This window comes from Bombina bombina, chromosome 1 (assembly GCF_027579735.1).
Source record: "Bombina bombina isolate aBomBom1 chromosome 1, aBomBom1.pri, whole genome shotgun sequence".
Classification (NCBI taxonomy): Eukaryota; Metazoa; Chordata; class Amphibia; order Anura; family Bombinatoridae; genus Bombina; species Bombina bombina.
This window is the reverse complement of record NC_069499.1, coordinates 1,575,120,202-1,575,141,607: the sequence shown is the minus strand read 5'-3', so window position 1 is coordinate 1,575,141,607 and position 21,406 is coordinate 1,575,120,202. Positions and strand designations below refer to the sequence as shown.

General features: G+C 39.1%; 1 protein-coding gene across 1 annotated transcript in view; it reads right to left on the bottom strand.

Moving 5' to 3' along the window:
* FBXW10B (F-box and WD repeat domain containing 10B) overlaps positions 1 to 21,406 on the bottom strand; it is a 161,963-nt gene that overhangs the window by 134,833 nt on the left and 5,724 nt on the right. The window contains 5 exon segments of the mRNA XM_053696877.1: positions 11,934 to 11,980; positions 11,982 to 11,999; positions 12,001 to 12,072; positions 18,764 to 18,797; positions 20,780 to 20,786. Coding sequence (XP_053552852.1) covers positions 11,934 to 11,980; positions 11,982 to 11,999; positions 12,001 to 12,072; positions 18,764 to 18,797; positions 20,780 to 20,786 — 178 coding nt within the window.

Below are 21,406 nucleotides of genomic sequence, written 5' to 3'. Positions count from 1 at the left end.
TTACACTTATAATAACACTGTCTAATAAATATACATTACATAGTACAGTTACACTCATAATAACACTGTCTAATAAATATACATTACATAGTACAGTTACACTTATAATAACACTGTCTAATAAATATACATTACACAGTACAGTTACACATAATAACACTATCTAATAAATATACATTACATAGTACAGTTACACTTATAATAACACTGTCTAATAAATATACATTACACAGTACAGTTACACACATAATAACACTGTCTAATAAATATACATTACACAGTACAGTTACACTCATAATAACACTGTCTAATAAATATACATTACACAGTACAGTTACACTCATATTAACACTGTCTAATAAATATACATTACATAGTACAGTTACACTCATAATAACACTGTCTAATAAATATACATTACACAGTACAGTTACACTTATAATAACACTGTCTAATAAATATACATTACACAGTACAGTTACACACATATTAACACGTCTAATAAATATACATTACATAGTACAGTTACACTTATAATAACACTATCTAATAAATATACATTACACAGTACAGTTACACACATAATAACATATGTAATAAATATACATTACACAGTACAGTTACACACATAATAACACTGTCTAATAAATATACATTACATAGTACAGTTACACAGATATATACACTGTCTAATAAATATACATTACACAGTACAGTTACACTCATAATAACACGTCTAATAAATATACATTACACAGTACAGTTACACCCATATTAACACTGTCTAATAAATATACATTACACAGTACAGTTACACACATAATAACAATATCTAATAAATATACATTACACAGTACAGTTACACTCATAATAACACTATCTAATGAATATACATTACACAGTACAGTTAGAATCATAATAACACTGTCTAATAAAAATTATTATTAAAAAAATTGCACAAAAAGGCAGCAAAGGGCTTTAACATTGAGATCTTACATTGCATGTCTAAATATGTATATGTATATATTTATATGTCTGTACATCCAGCCGAAACATTCAGCTTGAGTACACAGTGCTCAATGTCTTTTGCTGTTATGGACCCCTCCAGGGACTTTTTAACAATTTGTTTAATAAAGTGACTTTTTAAACTTTCAAAACTGACCAGAGATCAAGTTTCTTTGCTTTGCTTGTGTAACTATAGCCAGGATCCCAGGTCACATGAGCTCGGCACTACTTTCCAATAAGGACCTCGTAAAGTTAGTAGGAGTGCTTTACCCCACAGAGCGGCATACGATTCAGCACAGGAATCCGGCGTAGGGAATTGGACGCCAGCCCAACAACGTGTATAGAGGAACTTACTCCACGTCACAGACGGGTTCGGAGATACACGCTGCAAGACGGATCGAGAGAGGCATTCATCCCCCGCAGAGACAGGAGGATAGGGTTACCCAGTCAGAAAGGCCACGCTAAAATCGTGAGTTGCAGGCAGCCATAGGCTGTATGGGCACGGTCCCTCAGCACTTATACATTTATTGAAAATTGTTGTATAGCCATTTTCTGGACACGCATACCCTGTCTCTGATCCTTGGAAAAGGGCACCTTTCATCCCCACAGTTTTTGAACATATACCCTCAAGGAGGGAACGCTCTTTTAAGCACATTGGAAGAACTTTATGTTTATGACATTTGGGACTAAACATTATGCTTTTGTATACTAACAGATATTCTACCTTTGATGTTTGTACAGATATATATACATCTATAACACATAAGTACTTAAGTACACACATAAAGACATATACATGGAGCCCTTTGCAGTTAAAGGGATAGTCTAGTCAAAATTAAACTTTCCCTGATTCAGATAGAGCAGGGTAATTTTAAGAACCTTTCTAATTACTCCTATTATCAATTTTTCTTCATTCTCTTGGAATCTTATTTGAAAAAGCTGCAATTTAAGCTTAAGAGCTGGCTCATTTTTGTTCAGCTAAAAAGTAAAACACATGATTAAGGGGCATGAGCCCCGTAACGTCGTGGTTTTCTTGATGATGTTTTGATACATTACATTAAATACTTTTTGCATATTTGGATATCCTCTTTTTTCTATTATCATTTTTGGTTCAGCACCTGGGCTAACGTTTTAATTGGAGACTACATTTAGACACCAATCAGCAAGCGCTACCCAGGTGCTGAACCAAAAATGGGCCGTCTTCTAAGCTTATATTCTTGCTTTTTGAAATAAAGATACCAAAGAGAACGAAGTAAAATTGATAATAAGGAGTAAATTAGAAAGTTGCTTAAAATTGCTGCTCTATCCGAATCATGAAAGTTTAATTTTGACACTAGACTGTCCCTTTAAGCTACATGAAATCATGAAAAAGCTTATTTATGCCATATTCATATTTAATAAAGTGTTATACTGTGTATTTATTGTAAATAGTTCACATTCCAATGTTCTTCGCATAGCAGTACATTTTCTAAGTATTTATAAATTTATACTCCTATATATATCTGTATATATTCTATACCTATATGCAATCATGTGTGTGTATATATATATATATATATCTATATATATATATATATACTATTATACACACAGTGAGGGCAAAAATGATTTGATCCCCTGCTGATTTTGTACATTTGCCCACTGAAGAAAATAAAATTATTCGTCTATAATTTTAATGGTAGATTATTTGAACAGAGACTGAAAAACAACAACAAAATCCAGAAAAACGCAATTACTAAAAATGTAAAACATTGATTTGCATTTTAATGAGTGAAATAAGTATTTTACCCCTTTGCAAAACATGACTTAGTACTTGATAGCAAAACCCCTTGTTGGCAATCAGAGAGGTCAGACGTTTCTTGTAGTTGGCCATCAGGTTTGCACACATCAGCAGGAAAGATTTTGTCCCCACTCCTCCTTGCAATCCTCTCCAACTCAGCATCTTGAACCTTCCAGCTCCCTCCACAGATTGTCTATGGGATTAAGGTCTGGAGGACAGGCTAGGCCACTCCTGGACCTTAATGTGCTTCTTCTTGAGCCACTCCTTTGTTGCACTTGGCCGTGTGTTTTGGGTCATTGTCATGCTGGAATACCCATCCACAACCCATTTTCAATGCCCTGACTGAGGGAAGGAGGTTCTCATCCAAGATTTGACAGTACATGGCCCCCGTCCATCATCCCTTTGATGCGGTTAAGTAGTCCTGTCCCCCTTAGGAGAAAAAAATCCCCCAAAGCATAATGTTTCCACCTCCGTGTTTGATGGTGGGGATGGTGTTCTTGGGGTCATAGGCAGCATTCCTCGTCCTCCAAACACGGCAAGTTGAGTTGATGCCAAAGAGCTCAATTTTGTCTCATCTGACCACAACACTTTCACCCAGTTCTCCTCTGAATCATTCAGATGTTTATTTGCAGACTTCAGACAGACCTGTAACATGTGCTTTCTTTAGCATGTGGACCTTGCGGGTGCTGCAGGATTTCAGTCCTTCAAGGCATAGTGTGTTACCCATTGTTTTTCTTGGTGACTATAGTCCCAGCTGCCTTGAGATTATTGACAAGATCCTCCCGTTCTGGGCTACTTCCTCACCGTTCACATGATCATTGCAACTCCACGAGGTGAGATCTTGCATGGAGCCCCCAGATCGAGGGAGATTGACAGTTATTTGTGTGTTTCTTCCATTTGCGAATAATCACATCAACTGTTGTCACCTTCTCACCAAGCTGCTTGGCGATGGTCGTGTAGCACATTCCAGCCTTATGTGGGTCTACAATCTTGTCCTTGACATCCTTGGACAGCTCTTTTGTCTTGGTCATGGTGGAAAGTTTAGAATCTGATTGATTGATTGCTTCTGTGGACAGATGTCTTTTATACAGGTAACAAGCTGGAGATTAGGAGCACTCCCTTTAAAAGAGTGCTCCTAATCTCAGCTCGTTACCTGTATAAAAGACACCTGGGAGACAGAAATCATGCAGATTGATAGGGGATCAAATACTTATTTCACTCATTAAAATGCAAATCAATTTATAACTTTTTTGAAATGCGTTTTTTTTTGTTGTTATTCTGTCTCTCACTGTTCAAATAACCTATCATTAAAATTATAGACTGATCAGCAGGGGAACAAATTCAGCAGGGGGATCAAATACATTTTCCCCTCATTGTATGTGTGTATGTATATTATATATATATATATATTTATATATATATATATATATAATATATATATATATATATATATATATATATATATATATATAAAAAAATCTGAGGAAGGGGTGAATACCTTTCAAAACCAGAGAGTGCTTTTTTCTTGCTAATTTAATATTCCTATTTTGCACCCTGGTGCCCTACCTAACCAGTTTGGTGAGAGTGCTTTTGTACCCGAAGATTTATATATATAAAATACCATAAGTCATATATAGAAATATGTATTTATGAATAAATACAACATAATCTGCAATGTGAAGAACAGTGAAATGTGAAATATTCATATATTTTTTTATCTCAGGTTAGCGCACATGACATGAGAATATGAGATAGGGTTTGCGCGTCGAGTAGCGTGTTAGATGTTTTTCCCACTTTTTTTGCTCAATTGACTTCTATGGGGAAATATGTTATAGCGCAGCGATATTCAAAATTATTTTTTTATGTGCATCAGGTTAACGTGCAAGTGAAAAACTGTTTACTTTCAACTTGTAATATGAGCACTACCTGATGCATGCACATTAAATCAATTTATGTTAAATTGTGCAGTTAATTTGTGCTTTGAATAGGTTCAAGTAGCATTTTATAAATAGCAGATAATGTTAATTTCTTGAAAAAAAATAAGGGAGACAGGAATCGACAGAATATGTTCTTTGCAAAGCACTTGCTACACTTTTAACCCCTAAACTGCCACAACCCCCCAAGTACCCACTAACCTCTAAACCCTCTAACCCAGTGGTATCAAACTCAAAGTATCTGGGGGCCACTAGCCATGTGTTCTTCTCCCATGGGGCCACATGAACTGAATAAATGGCCGGAACTTGGTATACTAGGAAATGGAAGTGACATTTAGTCAAGTAGTAGTGTATGGTGGGAAGTTGTAGCTCACAATAAACATACACCGTTGTTCTATATTTTACTTACATATGCATGTCTAAATATGTATATGTATATATTTATATGTCTGTACATCCAGCCGAAACATGTCAGCTTGAGTACACAGTGCTCAATGTCTTTTGCTGTTATGGACCCCTCCAGGGACTTTTTAACATTTGTTTAATAAAGTGACTTTTTAAACTTTCAAACTGACCAGAGGATCAAGTTTCTTTGCTTTTGCTGTGTAACTATAGCCAGGATCCCAGGTCACAGAGCTCGGCACTACTTTCCAATAAGACTCGTAAAGTAGTAGGAGTGCTTACCCCACAGAGCGGCATACGATTCAGCACAGGAATCCGGCGTAGGGATTGGACGCCAGCCCAACACGTGTATAGAGGAACTACTCCACGTCACAGACGGGTTCGGAGATACACGCTGCAAGACGGATCGAGAGAGGCATTCATCCCCGCAGAGACAGGAGGAATCGGGTTTACCAGTCAGAAAGGCCACGCTAAAATCGTGAGTTGCAGGCAGCCATAGGCTGTATGGGGCACGGTCCTCAGCACTTATACATATATTGAAAATTGTTGTATAGCCATTTTCTGACACGCATACCCTGTCTCTGATCCTTGGGAAAAGGGCACCTTTCATCCCACATTTTTGAACATTATACCCTCAAGGAGGACGCTCTTTTAAGCACATTTGGAAAGAACCTTTATGTTTATGACATTTGGACTAAACATTATGCTTTTGGTATACTAAACAGATATTCTACTTTGATGTTTGTACAGATATATATACATCTATAAACACATAAGTACTTAAGTACACACATAAAGCATATACATGGAGCCCTTGCAGTTAAAGGGGATAGTCTAGTCAAATTAAACTGCCCTGATTCAGATAGAGCAGGTAATTTTAAGAAACTTTCTAATTACTCCTATTATCAATTTTCTTCATTCTCTTGGAATCTTTATTTGAAAAAGCTGCAATTTAAGCTTAAGAGCTGGCTCATTTTTGGTTCAGCTAAAAGTAAAACACATGATTAAGGGGCATGAGCCCCGAAACGTCGTGGTTTTTCTTGATGATGTTTTGATACATTACATTAAATACTTTTTGGCATATTTGGATATCCTCTTTTTTCTATTTATCATTTTTGGTTCAGCACCTGGGTAACGGTTTTAATTGGAGACTACATTTAGACACCAATCAGCAAGCGCTACCCAGGTGCTGAACCAAAAATGGGCCGGCTTCTAAGCTTATATTCTTGCTTTTTGAAATAAAGATACCAAGAGGAACGAAGTAAAATTGATAATAGGAGTAAATTAGAAAGTTTGCCTTAAAATTGCTGCTCTATCCGATCATGAAAGTTTAATTTTGACTAGACTGTCCCTTTAAGTACATTGAAATCATGAAAAAGCTTATTTATGCCATATTCATATTTAATAAAGTGTTATACTGTGTTATTTATTGTAAATAGTTCACATTCCAATGTTCTTCGCATAGCAGTACATTTTCTAAGTATTTATAAATATATACTCCTATATATATCTGTATATATCTATACCTATATGCAATCATGTGTGTGTATATATATATCTATCTATATATATATATATATATATATATATATACACACAGTGAGGGCAAAAATGATTTGATCCCATGCTGATTATGTACATTTGCCCACTGAAGAAAAGAAATTATTCGTCTATAATTTTTAATGGTAGATTTATTTGAACAGAGACTGAAAAACAACAACAAAATCCAGAAAAACGCATTACTAAAAATGTAACATTGATTTGCATTTTAATGAGTGAAATAAGTATTTTACCCCTTTGCAAAACATGACTTAGTACTTGATAGCAAAACCCTTGTTGGCAATCAGAGAGGTCAGAAACGTTTCTTGTAGTTGGCCATCAGGTTTGCACACATCGCAGGAAAGATTTTGTCCCACTCCTCCTTGCAATCCTATCCAACTCAGCATCTTGAACCTTCAGCTCCCGCCACAGATTGTCTATGGGATTAAGGTCTGGAGACAGGCTAGGCCACTCCTGGACCTTAATGTGCTTCTTCTTGAGCCACTCCTTTGTTGCCTTGGCCGTGTGTTTTGGGTCATTGTCATGCTGGAATACCATCCACAACCCATTTTCAATGCCCTGACTGAGGGAAGGAGGTTCTCATCCAAGATTTGACAGTACATGGCCCCGTCCATCATCCCTTTGATGCGGTTAAGTAGTCCTGTCCCCCTTAGGAGAAAAAAAAAACCCCCAAAGCATAATGTTTCCACCTCCGTGTTTGATGGTGGGGATGGTGTTCTTGGGGTCATAGGCAGCATTCCTCGTCCTCCAAACACGGCAAGTTGAGTTGATGCCAAAGAGCTCAATTTTGGTCTCATCTGACCACAACACTTTCACCCAGTTCTCCTCTGAATCATTCAGATGTTTATTGGCAGACTTCAGACAGACCTGTACATGTGCTTTCTTTAGCATGTGGACCTTGCGGGTGCTGCAGGATTTCAGTCCTTCAAGGCATAGTGTGTTACCCATTGTTTTCTTGGTGACTATAGTCCCAGCTGCCTTGAGATTATTGACAAGATCCTCCCGTTCTGGGCTACTTCCTCACCGTTCACATGATCATTGCAACTCCACGAGGTGAGATCTTGCATGGAGCCCCAGATCGAGGGAGATTGACAGTTATTTTGTGTTTCTTCCTTTTGCGAATAATCACATCAACTGTTGTCACCTTCTCACCAAGCTGCTTGGCGATGGTCGTGTAGCACATTCCAGCCTTATGTGGGTCTACAATCTTGTCCTTGACATCCTTGGACAGCTCTTTTGTCTTGGGTCATGGTGGAAAGTTTAGAATCTGATTGATTGATTGCTTCTGTGGACTGATGTCTTTTATTCAGGTAACAAGCTGAGATTAGGAGCACTTCCCTTTAAAAGAGTGCTGCCTAATCTCAGCTCGTTACCTGTATAAAAGACACCTGGGAGACAGAAATCATGCAGATTGATAGGGGATCAAATACTTATTTCAACTCATTAAAATGCAAATCAATTTATAACTTTTTTTGAAATGCGTTTTTTTTTGTTGTTATTCTGTCTCTCACTGTTCAAATAAACCTATCATTAAAATTATAGACCTGATCAGCAAGGGGAACAAAATCAGCAGGGGATCAAATACATTTCTCCCTCATTGTATGTGTGTATGTATATATATATATATATATATATATATATATATATATATATATATATATATATATATATATATATATATATATATATATATATAAAAAAAATCTGAGGAAGGGGTGAATACCTTTCAAAACCAGAGAGTGCTTTTTTCTTGCTAATTTAATATTCCTATTTTGCACCCTGGTGCCTACCTAAACCAGTTTGGTGAGAGTGCTTTTGTACCCGAAGATTTATATATATAAAAATACCATAAAGTCATATATAGAAATATGTATTTATGAATAAATACAACATAATCTGCAATGTGAAGAACAGTGAAATGTGAATATTCATATATTTTTTATCTCAGGTTAGCACACATGACATGAGAATATGAGATAGGGTTTTGCGCCGGTCGAGTAGCGTGTTAGGGTTTTTTCCCACTTTTTTTGCTCAATTGACTTCTATGGGGAAATATGTTTATAGCGTCAGCGATATTCAAAATTATTTTTTTATGTGCATCAGGTTAACGTGCAAGTGAAAACTGTTTACTTTCAACTTGTAATATGAGCACTACCTGATGCATGCACATTAAATCAATTTATGTTAAATTGTGCAGTTAAGTTGTGCTTTGGATAGTTCAAGTAGCATTTTATAAATAGCAGATAATGTTAATTTCTTGAAAAAAAATAAGGGAGACAGGAATCGACAGAATATGTTCTTTGCAAAGCACTTGCTACACTTTTAACCCCTAAACTGCCACAACCCCCAAGTACCCACTAACCTCTAAACCCTCTAACCCAGTGGTATCAAACTCAAAGTATCTGGGGGCCACTAGCCAAGTGTTCTTCTCCCATGGGGCCACATGAACTGAATAAATGGCCGGAACTTGGTATACTAGGAAATGGAAGTGACATTTAGTCAAGTAGTAGTGTATGGTGGGAGTTGTAGCTCACAATAAACATACACCGTTGTCTATATTTATCTTGCGGGGGGAAAAAAAACCTAAGCTCCCCATTGCCCTGAAAAGGGCATTTGGATGGGCATTGCCCTTAAAAGGGTATTTAGCTCTATTGCGGCCCAAAGCCCTAACCTAAAACTAAAAACCCACCACAATATACCCTTAAAAAAACCTAACACTAACCCCTGAAGATCCACTTACAGTTTTGAAGATCCAACATCCATCCTCAACGAAGCCGGAAGAAAGTCCTCATCGAAGCGGCAAGATTCCGATTGGCTGTTAGAATTCTATCAGCCAATCGGAATAAAGGTTGAAAAAATCCTATTGGCTGATGCAATCAGCCAATAGGATTGAACTTCAATCCTATTGGCTGATCCAATCAGCCAATAGAATGTGATCTTAATCCTACTGGCTGATTCGATCAGCCAAAAGGGTTGAAGTTCAATCCTATTGGCTGATTGCATCAGCCAATTGGATTTTTTCAACCTTAATTCTGATTGGCTGATAGAATTCTATCAGCCAATCGGAATCTAAGGGACGGCATCTTGGATGACGTCATTTAAAGGAACCTTCATTCGTTGTCGGAAGAAGAGGATGCTTTGCGTCGGATGCCTTGAAGATGGACCCGCTCCGCGCCGGATGGATGAAGATAGAAGATGCCGTCTGGATGAAGACTTCTGCCGTCTGGAGGACCACTTCTCCCGGCTTGGATGAAGACTTCTCCCGGCTTCGTTGAGGACTTCTTGCCGATTCGATGAGGCCTTCTACCGGCTTCGTTGAGGATGGATGTCGGATCTTCAAAACTGTAAGTGGATCTTCAGGGGTTAGTGTTAGGTTTTTTATGGGTTTATTGGGTGGGTTTTATTTTTAGGTTAGGGCTTTGGGCCGCAATAGAGCTAAATGCCCATTTAAGGGCAATGCCCATCCAAATGCCCTTTTAAGGGAAATGGGGAGCTTAGGTTTTTTTAGTTAGGGTTTTATTTGGGGGTTTGGTTGTGTGGGTGGTGGGTCTTACTTTTGGGGGGGGTGTTTGTATTTTTTTTTTCCAGGTAAAAGAGCTGATTTCTTTGGGGCAATGCCCCGCAAAAGGCCCTTTTAAGGGCTATTGGTAGTTTAGTTTAGGCTAGGGTTTTTTTTTTATTTTGGGGGGGGCTTTTTTATTTTGATAGGGCTATTAGATTAGGTGTAATTAGTTTTAAATATCTTGTCATTTGTTTTTTTATTTTGTGTAATTTAGTGTTTTGTTTTTTTTTGTAATTTAGGTAATTGTATTTAATTTATTTAATTGTATTTAATTTTGGTAATTTATTTAATTGTAGTGTAGTGTTAGGTGTTATTGTAACTTAGGTTAGGTTTTATTTTACAGGTACTTTTGTATTTATTTTAGCTAGGTAGTTATTAAATAGTTAATAACTATTTAGTAACTATTCTAACCTAGTTAAAATAAATACAAACTTGCCTGTAAAATAAAAATAAACCCTAAGCTAGCTACAATGTAACTATTAGTTATATTGTTGCTAGCTTAGAGTTTATTTTATAGGTATTATTTTTAAATAGAGATTATTTAGTTATGAATAGTAGGTTTGATTTACATTTTATTTTATTATATTTAAGTTAGGGGGTGTTAGGGTTAAGGTTAGACTTAGGTTTAGGGGTTAAAAAATATAGTATCTAGTGCGGCGACGTTGGGGGGCGGCAGATTAGGGGTTAATAATAATTAACTAATGTTTGCGAGGCGGGAGTACGGCGGTTTAGGGGTTAATATGTTTATTATAGTGGCAGCTATGTCGGGAGCGCAGATTAGGGGTTAATAATTTTATTTTAGTATTGCGATGCGGAGGGGTCCTCGGTTTAGGGGTTAATAGTATTTTAATGGGGTGTAGTGTACTTTTTATAGCACTTTATGTATGAGTTTTTAGTTACGTCTTTGTAGTGTAAAACTCATAACTACTGACTTTAGAATGCGTTATGAATCTTGACGGGATAGACCTCCCAGGACAAGCTTGTATTTCCGGCGCTATGGAAGTCCCATAGAAAAAGGACTGTACGCAAGTTTGTAGTAAGTTGATTGCGGTAAGGCCAAAGAGAAGTGTGTGGATGCCCCTAAATCTGCAGAGACCTCGAATACCGAGCGGTAGGGATAAAGCAGGCGTTATAGGACCGATAACGCTGCTTTTCACCTTACCGCAAAAACTCGTAATCTAGCCGTAACATTACATAAAATAAAAAAAATAAAATTACATAACATTAAAAACCTAACATTGCATACAATTACAAAAACTAACATTACTTAAAAAACTAACATTACATTAAATAAAACCTAACATTGACAAAAAATCAAAACCAAACTTTACAGAAAATAAAAAAAAACAAATTTCCTAAACATAAAATAACTGCTGCAGTTGGCTATTCTAAAACTAAAGCCCCACTTAAAAATCAAAATAAAAAAACCTCTATCTCATAATAGTACCTGGGCTCCCCATTCTCTCTCTACCATAGTAGGCTACCTGCCCCCCGACCCCATCTCTCTATCACATAATCACTCTTGCCTTTATTCTCAGTTTTCTTCTGCCTTTTCTCCTCCCTGTTTACCCACTGATATCTTGATGGGATCACTTATGTTTCTTACTTAGCTGTAAGTCCTGTGACTATTTTTACCAAATACATTCATTAATGAAAACAGATGCAGTTTATTATCTCATCGTACCCAGACCTTTTGGACAGATGGACCGGCAGGCAGCGGATGAAGTCTTTGTACCTGGCTCACACCTGATGTTGACCTTAAACGATGTAGGAACCACCATGAGGGCCGGATCGTCTGCGCGTCACGTGGGTTGTCTACTTCCCTGAGTCTGAGTTTTTCCTTCTGGGACCCTGCAAGTACACAAGTATTTGTTGTAGGGGTCATCAGATAATTACTAACAAAGTCATAATCATGCACAAAGCCTAGAACCCTGACAGCACACAGGAACCCTCCCCCTGTAATGTATAAAAGGACAATGCACTCAGGCAAACACGTGATAAAAATCTTGTATTCAATGCAGCTGCAGGAGCAGCATTTCAAATGGGTCTGAGCTTTTCTATACCTAATGCTTCAGTATTAAACTAATCAGTAAAGTTCTCAGTTTAAAAATACAAAAGCAGCTATTTCTAATAAAAAAATAAAATTAAAGGAGCAATGAGTAAACAATTTAATACACTCCAGCAGGTAAATATAGAATATTTGGGGACAATGTTACTCAATACTGTCCTTTATCCCTCAAACGAGGCATGGTGAATTCTGATCATTCAGAAGGAAAATGGTTGCTTCGCAGCATTCAACTCTATACAGAGCTGGATTTGTTCTTTGTGATACTACCTTTAATTTATAAAATAGTTTTGCTCTGATCTGAATCACAAAAGAAATATTTTGGGTTTCATATCCCTCTCACTATCTCACTAGCAGAATGGAGCAAATTTAGCTAAAAGAGATTAATGGGGCTGATTTATTATAGTGGCGAGCGAACTTTCATGATTTGTAAGAAACCTGCTTTTTATTTATTTTTACAAAAGCTGTTGCCAGATTGTAAAATATTTAATGATTCAGATAGTGCATGCAATTTTAAACACTTTCTAATAGATCTATTTTAAAACATTTCTTTACTTCAACACAGAATACCATGGGAACAAAAGTAAATTTGATAATAGAAGCAAATTAGAACTTTTTTTTAAAATTGTATGTTCTGTCTGACTCACAAAAGAACATTTTGTTGGCTTCAAATCCTTTACCCATTGGGCCAATAGGATGTAGATACTACATCACTATCAGTACTTTGTACCTACTGTACGTTTAACACAGAGGCGCATGCTCAGGGATCCCTAGCTGTCATTAAGACAGTCACAGAGTGCAGCTGGGGGTAGAAGGCATCTGCCTTTACATGAAAGAGGGAGCACTGATCGTTATTCTCTTACTATTTGAAGAGGCACATTGCCGATTGTTACTGTGAATGACACTGTCTGTGGTCACTCTCTATAACGATCATTTCATTGGGTAATAGGTGGGAGCTGGTGGAGGGAAAGGAGCAAGCAGGTGGGTGGCCCACGCTAAGAGGGGGAGAGAGGAACAGGTTCCCTACACTATAGAAACATCATTGTGAAAGGAGTGGAGCGATGGTGCCCTCACTATGGATAAAAAAGGGATAATGGATGGCGGGAGGGGTGCCCCACAACTGACAGATTTTTATTTTTAAATATATAAAAAACGATAAATAGAAAAATAAAGAGTAAGGGTTTACGGGAGACTAGCTGCCAGTAACAAACTAGGCTAGTAACAGTGGGGAGGGGTTTCCTACACTACAGAAATTAATAAATAAATATATTAAAAAAATAAAGCAGTAAACTGCATACTGATGGACTGTCTGCCAGGACCTAAGATGGTGGTGAAGTATGTGTGTAGCGGGGGGGGGAGAGGGAAAGAGCTGTTTGGGACAGAACAGGTAGGGATCAGAGGGTGGGAGAAAATATTAACCTTATAAGCAAACTGGTTAACCCCTTCACTGCCTGGAATTTAAGAAGTGTGCTGTGCAGCTGCAATTATCTGGCTTCTAATTTACGGAAACCAATGGCAAAGCCAAGAATGTCTTCTATTTCTGAACAAAGGGGATCCCAGAGAAGCTTTTACAACCATTTTCTTATGACTGCAATAGGTGTATGTAAATAATTTCAGTGAGAAACCTAAATTTGCAAAATACTTAATCTTTTTTATACAATCGTATTTGGCATTGATGCACACATTGCAAATCTACTACCATATAGTGCTCAAGATATGTGTCACTTCAGAACCTAGATATGTTCTTCAACCAAAAATACCAAAAGAAGTACATTTAAGTAAAATATTACATTCTCAGCTCTCTAATCATAAAAGTTTAAATTTGGGGTTTTTTGTTCCTTTAAATGTTTTTTTTTTTAAGTTTACAACCAGTCTAAGTCCCATCCACAAGGTCCTCTGAGAAAGAAGTTCTCTAATAGATATCTTTTTTATTAATGTGCCCCTCATATTTTATTAGTTAGACCTATTTGCTTCTGAAGGACAAATGTGTGCGCATGTCTGCATGGATTTTCTTTATTAGAAAGCTGAATATTTTGGAAGCTACTGAACAAGACTAACTACGAATTTTTGCATATGGGAAAGTATTGCTAGTGAGAAGCACTAAATCTCACTGATGAGGTTTACAGGCTTGCCCAATCGTTTTGTGATCTTTATAAGTAAACATAAAATAATATCTTTAAGGACGTGAAAGTCTATGCTAAGTCCTGGCAACCAGACTCGGGAAACACTTGCCCTCACTGGTCCATTTGGACCAAGTGGGGTTTTATCCAAGGTAGCAAGGTACAGACAACACCCGCAGGCTTCTAAATATATTTATGGAAGCGGCGGATATGGGGCTACCCCTCCTCACCTTGTCTATGGACACGGAAAAACAGGGTGGGGTGGGAATATATGTTCTGCACCCTGGAGCGTTTTGGGATCCCTCGGATGTTCCGTACAGCTGTCGCGGCCCTTTACACCTCTCCGACGGCTGTGGTCAAAGGTCTAGGCTTTTGCTCCCCTAAAATTACCATCAGTAACGGGACCAGACAGGGGTGTCCCCTGTCCCCACTCCTCTTCGCGTTGGTGATGGAACCGCTAGCGGAGGCAATCAGAGAAAACCCCAGGGTTCAGGGTCTGCAGATTCATGATACCCTCCAGAAGTTAGCGCTCTTCGCTGACGACCTCACTCTCTTCCTAACAAACCCATTAGAGTCGCTCCCTCCCATCTTGGAGACTATTGATACCTTCAGCAGAATATCTAATTATAAGATTAACGTCTCTAAAACAGAGGCCTACATGATCCACGTTCGGGCAGACAGAACAGAGGTGTCTTAAACGATTTTATTCGTTTAAGGTGGTCAATAGTCGGATCCCGCCACTTGGGGTCTTCGCTGTCCCATGTAAAAGGACATAGTGATACAGGAAAATTATGCTGTTCTACTAAAGGAGGTTGAGAGCCAGTTGAAATCTAAGAAATACGAGGAAATATCGTGGATGGGCAGGAATTGCTGCTCTAAAAATGATGATCCTCCCTAAGTTAACCTACATCAAGCAGTGTATTCCCCATCCCAGTGCCGAGAGGATCCTACGCGCTTCCAAACAACATTCAATTCCTATTGTTTTTGGATAATAAGTGTGGCGAGAGTGGCGGGCGGCCATCACGTCAGGCTCCGGTTGCCCGGGGTGATTGGGTCTACCCAGCGTCTAGCTATACCACCAGCGGCTATGATTTCACACCTTTCAGCGTGGGGACCAGCCCTAACCCCCCACAAGATGGCAGGAGTCTTGAACATGCATCCCAGCCAGCATACAACTGATCTCTCGGACCTCCTATGGGGTTCCCCCGCACTTAGCTACGCGAATACCTGTTGATAGCCCCGCACACCCATCCCCCATTCACACCTGTTACGTCACTCTTACAGGGGAGCTACCTAACGTCCGGGCTTACCCCCTGGAAGACCCTTGAGATCACGTCTTTAAGTGACTTCTACTTAAATGAAATCTTCTCCCGGGCCAAGATATGATAGCCAGGTTTTGGCATCCCTCGTCACTATGGGAGTTTTGACTTTATGAGACTTAGATCCCTTATGAGAAGCCTGGGAGATTCCTGTGCCGATAAGATCTGGGCCCCCACCATCTGGAAGGTCAGATGGAAAGCAGCCTGCAACTATACAAGGTTCCCTTACTGCTCACTACAAATCCGCTTTTGGGACCTCCCACCCTTAAAAAAACAAGGACATATGACCGTCCTGGGAAACTGAGATGAGACTGGACCTACACGTCCCTAGACTGGTCCAGGCGATACAGTTGACTAAATCTGCACTCCATTGTGTCACAATGTACGAACTCTACTTTAGGATCATTACCAGATGGCACTTAGTGCCGACCAAGCTTCGGACTCTGTATCCCTGGACACGCACCTCTATGTTGGAGAGAGTGTGGCGATGTTGACACTCCGCTCCATGTGTGGTGGGTCAGTGTGACAGACTCCGACCACTTTGCTCTAAAACTTCTGCGACCTTTTGCGGCCCTAGAACTTCCCAACGCCAGATACCCCGGGCCTAGCCCTTCTGCATAGTTGGGGTAAAAAAGATACCGAAGACATAATGATACTTATTAGTCTACCTGTTTGACATTGGTCTAAAATGTTAATAGCCAGGAACTGGAAGAAAGCAGCAGCCTCCAAGATGGCAGGCTGTGGTTGACTACCTACACTACATTAAATCTATGGAAGACTATGTCTTTCGGATGAAAAGCCAATCAGATATCATCAGCCAAATCTGGGAGCCCTGGGAGGGCTCACCTTACGACCGACTCCATAACTTGCTCCTCCTCCTGAACACTGAGATGACCTGCCTTTGACTATGACCCAACGCGGCCTAGAGGAAGCACCTCGCTGTGTCTGAGAATGAGGGTGCCCGCCCATATAGATATCCCCTCCCCCCCCCCACTCAGATGCTTCCCTCCCTTCCCCTACATCCCCCCCTCCTCATGGGGGTATGTGTGAACGAATTCTATCATCCTAATTTATATACATACAGAGGCCTAGATTTAGAGTTCGGGGCGGTAGCCGTCAAAACCAAGCGTTAGAGGCTCCTAACGCTGGTTTTGGGCCGCCCGCTGGTATTTGGAGTCAGTGATTAAAGGGTCTAACGCTCACATTTTCAGGCCGCGACTTTTCCATACCGCAGGATCCCCCGAACGCCATTTGCGTAGCCTATCTTGTCAATGGATCTTCCTAACGCCGGTATTGTAGAGTCGTTTCTGCAGTGACGTTAGAGCTCTAACGACAAATTTCCAGCCGCCTGAAAATATCAGGAGTTTAAGGAGCTTTCTGGCTAACCGCCGTTTATATAAAGCTCTAACTACTGTACCCTAAAGTACACTAACACCCCATAAACTACCTATTGTACCCCTAAACCGAGGTCCCCCCACATCCGCGCCACTCGATTAAAATTTTTAACCCCTAATCTGCCGACCCGCCACCTACGTTATACTTATGTACCCCTAATCTGCTGCCCCTAACACCACCCGCCGACCCCTGTATTATATCTATTAACCCCTAACTTGCCCCCCCAACGTCGCCGCAAGCTACTTAAAATAATTAACCCCTAATCTTCCGACCGCAAATCGCCGCCACCTACGTTATCCCTATGTACCCCTAATCTGCTACCCCTAACATCGCCGAACCCTATCATAAATAGTATTAACCCCTAATCTGCCCTCCCTAACATCGCCGACACCTACCTTCAATTATTAACCCCTAATCTGCCGAGCGGGACCTGAGCGCTACTATAATAAAGTTATTAACCCCTAATCCGCCTCACTAACCCTATCATAAATAGTATTAACCCCTAATCTGCCCTCCCTAACATCGCCGACACCTACCTTCAATTATTAACACCCTAATCTGCCGACCGGAGCTCACCGCTATCTAATAAATGTATTAACCCCTAAAGCTAAGTCTAACCCTAACACTTAACACCCCCCTAAGTTAAATATAATTTTTATCTAACGAAATAAATTAACTCTTATTAAATAAATGATTTCCTATTTAAAGCTAAATACTTACCTGTAAAATAAATCCTAATATAGCTACAATATAAATTATAATTATATTATAGCTATTTTAGGATTAATATTTATTTTACAGGCAACTTTGTAATTATTTTAACCAGGTACAATAGCTATTAAATAGTTAAGAACTATTTAATAGTTACCTAGTTAAAATAATAACAAATTTACCTGTAAAATAAATCCTAACCTAAGATATAATTAAACCTAACACTACCCTATCAATAAAATAACTTAAATAAACTACCTACAATTACCTACAATTAACCTAACACTACACTATCAATAAATTAATTAAACACAATTGCTACAAATAAATACAATTAAATAAACTATCTAAAGTACAAAAAATAAAAAAGAACTAAGTTACAGAAAATAATAAAATATTTACAAACATAAGAAAAAATATTAAAACAATTTAAACTAATTACACCTACTCTAAGCCCCCTAATAAAATAACAAAGCCCCCCAAAATAAAAAATTCCCTACCCTATTCTAAATACAAATATTACAAGCTCTTTACCTTACCAGCCCTGAACAGGGCCCTTTGCGGGGCATGCCCCAAGAATTTCAGCTCTTTTGCCTGTAAAAAAAAACATACAATACCCCCCCCCCAACATTACAACCACCACCCACATACCCCTAATCTAACCCAAACCCCCCTTAAATAAACCTAACACTAATCCCCTGAAGATCTTCCTACCTTGTCTTCACCTTACCAGGTTCACCGATCCGTCCTGGCTCCGAGATCTTCATCCAACCCAAGCGGGGGTTGGCGATCCCATAATCCGTGTGCTCCAAAGTCCTTCCTCCTATCCGGCAAGAAGAGGGACATCCGGACCGGCAAACATCTTCTCCAAGCGGCATCTTCTATCTTCTTCCATCCGATGACGACCGGCTCCATCTTGAAGACCTCCAGCGCGGATCCATCCTCTTCTTCCGACGACTAGACGACGGTATGACGGTTCCTTTAAGGGACGTCATCCAAGATGGCGTCCCTCGAATTCCGATTGGCTGATAGGATTCTATCAGCCAATCGGAATTAAGGTAGGAATTTTCTGATTGGCTGATGGAATCAGCCAATCAGAATATAGTTCAATCCGATTGGCTGATCCAATCAGCCAATCAGATTGAGCTCCGCATTCTATTGGCTGTTCCGATCAGCCAATAGAATGCGAGCTCAATCTGATTGGCTGATTGGATCAGCCAATCGGATTGAACTATATTCTGATTGGCTGATTCCATCAGCCAATCAGAAAATTCCTACCTTAATTCCGATTGGCTGATAGAATCCTATCAGCCAATCGGAATTCGAGGGACGCCATCTTGGATGACGTCCCTTAAAGGAACCGTCATTCGTCGTCTAGTCGTCGGAAGAAGAGGATGGATCCGCGCTGGAGGTCTTCAAGATGGAGCCGGTCGTCATCGGATGGAAGAAGATAGAAGATGCCGCTTGGAGAAGATGTTTGCCGTCCGGATGTCCTCTTCTTGCCGGATAGGAGGAAGACTTTGGAGCACCGGATTATGGATCGCCAACCCCCAGCTTGGGTTGGATGAAGATCTTGGAGCCAGGACGGATCGGTGAACCTGGTATGGTGAAGACAAGGTAGGAAGATCTTCAGGGGATTAGTGTTAGGTTTATTTAAGGGGGGTTTGGGTTAGATTTGGGGTATGTGGGTGGTGGGTTTTATGGTTGGGGGGGGGTATTGTATGTTTTTTTTTTACAGGCAAAAGAGCTGAAATTCTTGGGGCATGCCCCGCAAAGGGCCCTGTTCAGGGCTGGTAAGGTAAAAGAGCTTGTAATATTTGTATTTTAGAATAGGGTAGGGAATTTTTTATTTTGGGGGGCTTTGTTATTTTATTAGGGGGCTTAGAGTAGGTGTAATTAGTTTAAAATTGTTGTAATATTTTTCTTATGTTTGTAAATATTTTATTATTTTCTGTAACTTAGTTCTTTTTTATTTTTGTACTTTAGATAGTTTATTTAATTGTATTTATTTGTAGCAATTGTGTTTATTAATTTATTGATAGTGTAGTGTTAGGTTAATTGTAGGTAATTGTAGGTAGTTTATTTAATTATTTTATTGATAGGGTTAGTGTTAGGTTTAATTATATCTTAGGTTAGGATTTATTTTAAAGGTAAATTTGTTATTATTTTAACTAGGTAACTTATTAAATAGTTCTTAACTATTTAATAGCTATTGTACCTGGTTAAAATAATTACAAAGTTGCCTGTAAAATAAATATTAATCCTAAAATAGGCTTATAATATAATTATAATTATATTGTAGCTATATTAGGATTTATTTTACAGGTAAGTATTTAGCTTTAAATAGGAATCATTTATTTAATAAGAGTTAATTTTATTTCGTTAGATAAAAATTATATTTAACTTAGGGGGGTGTTAGTGTTAGGGTTAGACTTAGCTTTAGTGGTTAATACATTTATTAGAATAGCGGTGAGCTCCGGTCGGCAGATTAGGGGTTAATAATTGAAGGTAGGTGTCGGCGATGTTAGGTGAGGGCAGATTAGGGGTTAATACTATTTATGATAGGGTTAGTGAGGCGGATTAGGGGTTAATGCTTTATTATAGTAGCGCTCAGGTCCGGTCGGCAGATTAGGGGGTTAATAAGTGTAGGTAGGGTGTCGCGACGTTGTGGGGGGCAGATTAGGGGTTAATAAATATAACATAGGGGTCGGCGATGTTAGGGCAGCAGATTAGGGGGTACATAGGGATAACGTAGGTGGGCGGCGGTTTACGAGCGGCAGATTAGGGGTTAAAAGTGTAATGCAGGGTCAGCGATAGCGGGGGCGGCAGATTAGGGGTTAATAAGTGTAAGGTTAGGGGTGTTTAGACTCGGGGTACATGTTAGAGTGTTAGGTGCAGACGTAGGAAGTGTTTCCCCATAGGAAACAATGGGGCTGCGTTAAGAGCTGAACGCTGCTTTTTTGCAGGTGTTAGGTTTTTTTTCAGCTCAACTGCCCCATTGTTTCCTATGGGAAATCGTGCACGAGCACGTTTTTGATGCCGGCCGCGTCCGTAAGCAACTCTGGTATCGAGAGTTGCATTGCGGTAAAAATGCTCTACGCTCCTTTTTTGGAGCCTAAACGCAGCATTTTCTTTGAACTCTCGATACCAGAGTTAAATTTATGGTGCGGCAGAAAAAAAAACCCGCGGAGCGTTAACAGCCCTTTTACCGCCGAACTCCAAATCTAGGCCATACTACGGTATACTTATTATTTTTTCCCTCATAACTGTCAGGCCTACTAGGTATGGCATTTATTGCTGTACGTTGCTTAAAATATAAAACTTAAATGTTTCCTTAGAATAACCAGTACATAACAACTGAGACGTGCAAGTACGCACCAGAGAATGATTAAATATTCTTTATGACCTCTATGCTAGGTTCATTGATTTCCCTTGAATGTCATCCCCCATATGCCTAATCGTGTGTATTTTCCGCTTCTACCTATGTCAAAAGATAATTGTGTTGTTATGTGGTTTCTGCAATATATTTATCAATAAAAATCTATTTTTGAAA